Here is a 7,762-nt window from a genome sequence, read left to right on the forward strand (position 1 = left end):
ACATTTTCCTTTTTGATTCAGAGAATAAAAGTTATTTTTCTCCACTCGGCGTTGATTACAAGCGTTTATTACGCCAGAATTTTGTCATAGTTTCTATACTTTCCATAATTATGCTCAAAAAGAATCTATGGCTTTTAATGAGACCTTTAGGGATATTCCCAGGGTACAAAAGTAACCGATCAATCAGATCTCAGGTTTAGGATCTCTGAGATGAAATGATCCATCAGAGTTGGTCCGTGGGAGACTTGCCTGGTAGTCCTGGTCGTCGATGCAGAACCTCTCCCTCAGGTTCCTGAACACCATGGGACAGTACTCTTTGAACTTAAAGCGACTAGGCAGGTTTTCTCTGAAGGGGAAGAGACACAGTCAGAACACCAAACAGGAGCTCAGGGATTCATTACTGGAACTGGGGAGGAGTAATGATTGACAAACATTTGCTTGCTGAGTGTTGGATTTATTTCTCCTATTCTGTGGATCCTGCATAGACAGTAATACCAATCAGGCATTTATAGCTTTAAGAGATGCTGCTGGTGTGCAGGATGCAAACACTTAAAGTGCATCAAATATCAAAACACCTCTTTTTAATTCAGCATAGCAAACAAAACATGTTTCCTGTGTGAGCACAGGCACCGACATGTTTCCAATCACTCACTACAAATATGTACCAATCTCAAAAGCAAACATACATTTTATTGAATGAACATTTGCTGTTAATTGTGACTTTTTTTAGAGTCATCCTGTATTCCTATTGGCAGTCATCATATAGAGTGTATTTGTTCAGGTAGAGCAATAGAAAGAGACATGTGATTACAAACTAGTGAAAAAACATACAACACTACAAACTGTGACAATATGTAATACACAGATACATTTGAATTGCAGCAAAACATTTTAAATGTGCATTGTTAGACGTCTAATACTATTACTAACAAGAAAAGCTTTCCCAGATATCCCCAAATAAGACCCCATTCTCTCAAATTGCTTATTTACTTATGTAAATGTATGCTCTTATATTTTGTGTTGCACTGCTGTAATCTGACAATGTCACACATCCTCTTAGTCATTTCTTTCAATCTGTGCTTGAAATATTAGCAAAGATAATAAAAAAACAAATGTTGCATTGTAATTGTTGCGTGGTTTGTGTCTGGCTAGTAGCACTAAGATGTGAAAGTTCTCAAAGCAACACAATACTTTTTGGCTCAGAGGGGCAGTGGCTCAACCCCCCTGCAGCAGTCAGCTTCTTTGGGTATACTGAACGCTCCTGTAGGCATGTCTATGGTATAAGAGTGTATGTCTATGTCATAAGAGTGTATGTCTATGTCATAAGAGTGTATGTCTATGTCATAAGAGTGTATGTTAAACCGCTTTGGATTAAAGCATCAGCTAGATGACATGTTATGCGAGATAGTGTAAAAAGACCAAACCACATGAGGCTAAACTGTAGGTGCATCACTCAAGCTGGCTACAAGATTATCAGATTCTCATGAGCTTGCACTAGTTTTATAGCTTTTTTGTTTTTTTTATGTCTTGTATATATTTATATTGCATTGTTTAGGAACCTGTAAACCAAGTTTTTCATACACAACTATACTGTAGATTTATTTACTTCACCAAGTTGTCTTTGTGTCATATCACATTGCCTATTTAGCAGCATGCTTATTACACAGGTGTGTCTTGGGCAGGTCACGGCTCTGAAATGATCTCATGCTATTCTCAGCCTGACAGGCTTAAGGAAAACACCACCCTGCTCCAGTCCTGCACTGACACTAGCCATGAGGATTATCAGTAGTGCAAAGATGGTTGTGTCACAATCTGCAGGGGGACATTTATTCTGAATCGAGCCTATATCAGGCCGTTCAGAGCTAGCCTAGATTTGTATTGTGATAGTATTCAATCTGTAGCTGGAAACTGCTTTTCTGAAACATCTGTCAGTCATGTTGGAGTGACAGCAGGTGTTCTGAACTCTGGTGGGGGGAGGGTTGACCCTTTGTTTGCAGGTGGATTACAGATTGTGCCTCTACCGAATAGTGCTAACAGTTCATAAGCTGTGATGTACCTACTTGTTAAATAGGTGGTTGTCCACTTTGATCTTACTGTAGGCTTTAAAGTCATCTGGCATCAGCATTACTGGTACAGGCACGTTACTTAACTCGTTAATCTGAGGGAGAGAAGAGAAAAACAGAGAGAGATCAGACAGGAGCGTGAAGCTGACACACACAACACAGGCTCTATACGCATTTGCAGAATATATGAAAACAATCAAATATGACCATTTAAATAAAGGCACAGTTTAAAACAAGACTGCACAAATTATTTTGACTGATATGCAATTGCGATATGATTCACGATAACGGAGAGGTGGATATTTTTAGCATCATAATTGTCATTATCAGATCAAATGTATTTGGTGTAATTTTGAAGAGACCTGTACCAATCAAATGTTTTGTTGGCCAATATACTTGTTTCAAAATTGTATTATAAAACACACATTTAGCCTTTAGCAAATATAATGTTTCTTCATTGAATATGGCACTAGTGTATATTCAGTGAAATGTGAAAAGTGTCCAATCTGCCCATGCTCATCAGTATCCAGAGATCTGTTTGAGTGACAGATACGTGGGAGTATTTACCAGCACCAAACATTAACTCTGGGACCAAAGAGCAGGCTACTGCTGCTGACCCCCCACCCCACCCACACCCACTCTGATCTTATCTGCTGAAACACATGCCGAGTTAAAGCTCAGGCTGATACACTTTAGAAAAAAACTCCTTGTAGGTTATCGAGTAAACAACCATACAGGGGACATGCGGCGGAAAGATTGAAGAGATACCACTCCCCACCCCCAGGGAGGAAACGTGAAAGAGCCCGTTAGCAACTACACAGTTCAGTGCAAACATTTCATACGGATCACATCTGTGAGGGTCAAATGTTTCACTATACGCATGTTTCACTGATATTATCATTTTTTATTTAAAATTTGTATTACTTTGCAGATCAGTATCTGTTTGACCTTTGTTTATTTATAACATGAATACAAAGTATTGAAAGGGACCGTTTCAAATACTTTTCAATTTATTGTACACTACAAATGTATTTACTGTACTGTGTATAATTCAAACACTAAAATAGTGTACATTACTATAAAAGAAAACATACCAAAGCAAATACTTTACTGTATTTCAAAGTAGAATTAGGCTATATCCTCAAAAAGTATTATGCTGTTCAAAAACAGTAACATTAGTAATGTGAATAGTTACTAAGCCTCATCTTGGTTATGGTTTCAGTGTATTTCGACTTAAAGAAACTGTAGCAGTCAATGCGTTGTGTACATGTAATTTTTTTTTTTTAAGATGACTAATGGATAACTGAAAGCAAATTATTTAAACACCATTTGTTCAGGAATGATTCTGCCCTAAGCTTTTTGATAGCTTTGAGAAACAAATCACTGTAACCATAGTTACTATGAGCATTTTATTAAGCTTGTAATAATGAATAGACTCCTGGCGGTACCATTTGTTCATTTCATTTTCATTCTACTAGTTCTTCAAACTCAAACTCCCGATGGTAATGGTAATGTGATGAACATATGCAGCAGTTATATAACTTTGAGTGAGACAAATGAATTCAAAGCAGCAAAAAATATCATCCGATACCACTCTTTTACTTCCACATTCATAATATAAACAACAACAAATTAATGTTATTTCAATCCATGGTAGGAAAACGTATATATATATTATTTAAATCCAAACTGTAGTGGTTTGTATAGTTACGAGTTTAATATTGGAATTAAGTCAGGTAGTTTTCTGTGAAGGCACGTTAATAACATGAACTCAGATGTGTGCAGTAACAGTAAACTCATCAGAAAGTGAGCTATTGCTTATAACTTGTGGAAACATGAAGATTTTTAACAAAATGTTTCTATATGTAACACAACACTGTCATTACTGCAGATCAGACAGAAGCAGTGCAGTCAATCACAAACACTTCTTTAACTTAAACTCAGATAAACAGGATTGGAAATGACTCTGACATGACAGAAAAAGATTCACAGGTGGTGCAGTTGCTGCATCATCTGCACACTAACTGACGCTTTGTGGAGCTGAAGTCTCAAGCTTCACAGCTGAGGCTCTATTACAAATGTATACAACTGCTGACTGGAAGGAGGGGACTTTGATGAGAAGTCTGTTTGATGTCTTGAATCGGCTTCCCGCCCACACCTCAAACCATCTCCTGGCCGTGCTGCACCCACACGCCCACTGCCAAAGTTCAGCCTCTGAATAAAAGATGCTGCAGGGGTGACCATATCATTATCTGCCTCCTTAATTCCCCCATTGCATGCATTATATTGTCTTTTCATTAAAAAGGAAAGGGTGGTTCTTATCTTATGTCTTGCAGTAATCAGACAAAAGAAGAAGTCACAGGGGCAAATCTGCTGTGTTGACATTTCATCCCAATAGTGCAAATCGGGCAATAATGTAGTGACTGGAGACCCTTGAGTTATTTATTGATTTTCATGCATCAAAGAAACTGCGCCCGAGTGGCTGTCTGACAAAACAGTTATTATTGTATTGCACATTAAGCAAGAGCACACTAGTGCTGCAAAGTGCAAACACACCCCATCTATCTCTGATGTTGAACCTCACTGTGCTTTTCATAGCCATAGGCACTGGCGGCCAAAAGTGAATGTGATATATTTTCTATTCTATTTATAGGAAATGAAGGTGCAGGAGTTAAGTGCAGCAGTCGGCTGCATGCTTTGAATCTGCAACTGCACGCTCAGAGCAGGTTTATTGAACAAAAGGCAGGCTGCTGTGTGCAGCTGTGGGGCTGAGAGAGTGTAACCTGCTGCTCCGGTCACACCCCTCCCGCTCCATGCTCCTGCACTACAGCCGCAGCTCACGACTTGGCTCCCAAACACATCAGCATCCATGATTTATGAAGGCAGATTGGTAACGCTATGCTTTGAGTGAAACTGCACAAACTGCACAACCTGCCGCGGACATGCCGATTTTCTGATACTCATTCCACAGCTGCAGAGTTTAACACACACTTCAAAAATCCCTGCAAACCGCACGCTTCAGGCTCAGCACACCGAGGCTAGCTTCAGAGGCAGTTAGCTACACACTGTCTGACAATGACCAGCTTAGCAGTCAACCAGCAGGTGTTTATCCAAGCACACTACTCAATACCTGGCGAAAACATGACAAATAACGAGATAAAGCTTCAAAGCTGGCATGACAGATGAGGGCAGCTGGCTAACAAGCTAGCATGCTAGCTAAATCAAAACAGCAGCATAAACAAACCGCTTACTAGCGACAGAGAGGCATTTAGGATGGACTCACCGTATGGTTGACACCCCACATGAAAACGCTGAGAATGGGCTCACTTGCACGGAATAATTTCACTTTCTGTCCTATAAAATGCTTCTTTTTCGTCTTGGTTTTGCTAGCGCTGACAGGCGCTGCGCTGGTGCAGTTAGATGACATGTCTCAGACTGGGAATTCAGGGTACGCAAGACGACACTCACTGTCGCCCCGACACACAACAAAACAATGCGGAAAGTTAAGAGCGTTTTAAAAAAATCTATAAGTGCATCGTGCTCGTCGTCCACCTCGCAGCGAGTCTCTGGGTAGGATAACTGTCTTGTTGGGAGTCAGCGGTATAGCATTTTGCGCCGTCACCACCCTTCCTCCTCCCGAGCAGGCCGCGGCGGAGTCAAGAGAGCAGCTAGCCGGCCATCGGGCTGCAGCCAGCCCCTCTCTTTGCAGGAAAACTACCGGGAGAGGGGAGCACGCGCCGGGCAGCTCTGCTCCTCCACTTCAACGCGTGCAACGCAGAGCAGGTGTGATGCTGTTTTACTTGTTAGTGAGTAATCCCATCATGATGCGCTTGAGATTGTTGTCAGTCATACACCAGCGCTGCGTTTGGGGTCTCCTCAAGATGGCGTCTGTACTGCACTTTACAGTCAACAGCGCCCCCAGCAGGCCGCCAGTGGTGACTGCAGGGGTTCCCACACCCTGGATACCCAAAGGAGAGGAGGGGAGATAGGTTGGAGGCCGGAGCCATACAGTCATTGTTGGACAGTAACTAAGTACACTTCAAGTATTTTACCAACAGTTTTTTTCAATGCTTACACACGTTTTTGAAAACATGGCTAATTTTCTCAAAAAACTCAACACAATTAACAAAACCACACCCAAAGTGCAAAACACCCCATATATCCTGCAGAATAAAGAACTGCACTCATAACTATATGCACACATATCAAAAGAAAACTTTTGCCCAAAATGGCACACGCTTCATTCATACTACCAGACTTTTTGTCCACCGAATTCAATCAAGAGCACACTTCTCTTGTATGGGCCCTTTCTGTGTGCAGAGACTTCTGCACTACACAAATATGTGCAGAAACTTTTACATTTTTCTAATCAGCGCAGCATGCATGCCCAGCACATAGTGACAGTTGGGTGAACATAAAATGTGCTCACTATCAAATACAGTAAATGGATATTTCTCTTTAACTGACTTCAATGTGTCCTCCCTCTCCCTCTCACTCCTATCTTCCCTCTACCCCTCCCCCTGCTGCTATGTTGGCTTTTGTGTTGTAAAAAGCTTCTACGTGTTTTTTTCAAGTGCTTTAAGTACATCCTAATTGATAAGTAAACATAAAAGCAGTTAGGTGTTTGGCAAGTTGGCCTGTGTACTTGTTAATGGATTCATGTTAACACTTTTTACATAGTGAGAAAATACTATAGAGTTTATAATCTGTGAAAAAAAAAATCCAGATGTCATTTTCTTTATTATTAGTTTGTGGAGTGTGAAGTACCCCCAGGTGGCTAAATGCAAAAAATTCCTGAAAAAACCCACCACCAGCGGACATGACCTCCGTGTCCTCGGGTGTTTATGGCCCTGAACTTAAATCTGTCGCCGGTCAGATTCTGTGTCACTATAAAATTGTCAGGTATGCTCTTTAAAAACAACATACTACTGAGCTCCTGTCTGCACCTGAAGTGCAGAGATAGGATCAAACATTTGAGCTGTAGATATATTACCACCACTATGTTTGATAAAATATCTAAATCCATGATTAGATCAAATGTAACTTTATCGAGTACAACTACCGGGACAACAAAATGCAGTAAGCATCTCACCAAATGTGCAAGAGAAGCAGTAAAGTGCAGTGTAATGTATATGTATAATATGAGTTTCTAAATACGACAGATATGAAAAGTTAAAGTATATGAACAGTATTAGCAGTACTATAAATATGAATACAATATGGGGGTAGTATACATATAGACAGTATCATAAATACACTATAAACAGTAGTACATTTAGAAGTTTATAGACACTTTGTATGAATACATTTCAGATGACTAATTGGCAGCTGCAGCCCTACCTGCCTCAGGGGACCAGGGAACTTTCTCACATGAATATTCATAAAGGAAGAATAAAAAGTCTTCCGAGTCTTCTGCCTCTTCACAAACTGGATGTGTACTACGTGTCATATATGATGACATTGGACATTAAGTTAAAATAGTACTTTAAAAAGGGCCCTCCAACCATTGTATTGCTATAAAGCTAACTTTTCTGTATGTAGAGCAGGGTGAGTCTTTACGAACAGAGTTGCATTGTGCGAAGTGTATTCATGTTTTTGGAGCTTTACCTTTTTAAGGGTCTATAAGTCAGGATATCTTGGCTTCTTCAATTAAATTACTGGAGTAAGCCCTTTTACACATTAATAAATGTACAAATACA

General features: G+C 40.2%; 1 protein-coding gene across 4 annotated transcripts in view; it reads right to left on the bottom strand.

Annotated features, from left to right (window-relative positions):
- LOC307030616 (phosphatidylinositol 5-phosphate 4-kinase type-2 beta) overlaps positions 1-7,762 on the bottom strand; it is a 30,581-nt gene that overhangs the window by 15,286 nt on the left and 7,533 nt on the right. For 3 of the 4 annotated variants that reach the window (XM_079667139.1, XM_079667138.1, XM_079667140.1), the window contains 2 exons: positions 2,061-2,158; positions 250-346 (listed from right to left, as the gene is read on the bottom strand). In XM_079667139.1, coding sequence (XP_079523265.1) covers positions 250-346; positions 2,061-2,125 — 162 coding nt within the window. In that variant the 5' untranslated portion in view covers positions 2,126-2,158. Of the gene's footprint in view, positions 1-249; positions 347-2,060; positions 2,159-5,346; positions 5,956-7,762 lie in introns of those variants that run through there. The other variant, XM_079667137.1, reaches the window with a different exon arrangement.

This window comes from Notothenia rossii (assembly GCF_949606895.1).
Source record: "Notothenia rossii genome assembly, chromosome: 1".
NCBI lineage: Eukaryota > Metazoa > Chordata > Actinopteri > Perciformes > Nototheniidae > Notothenia > Notothenia rossii.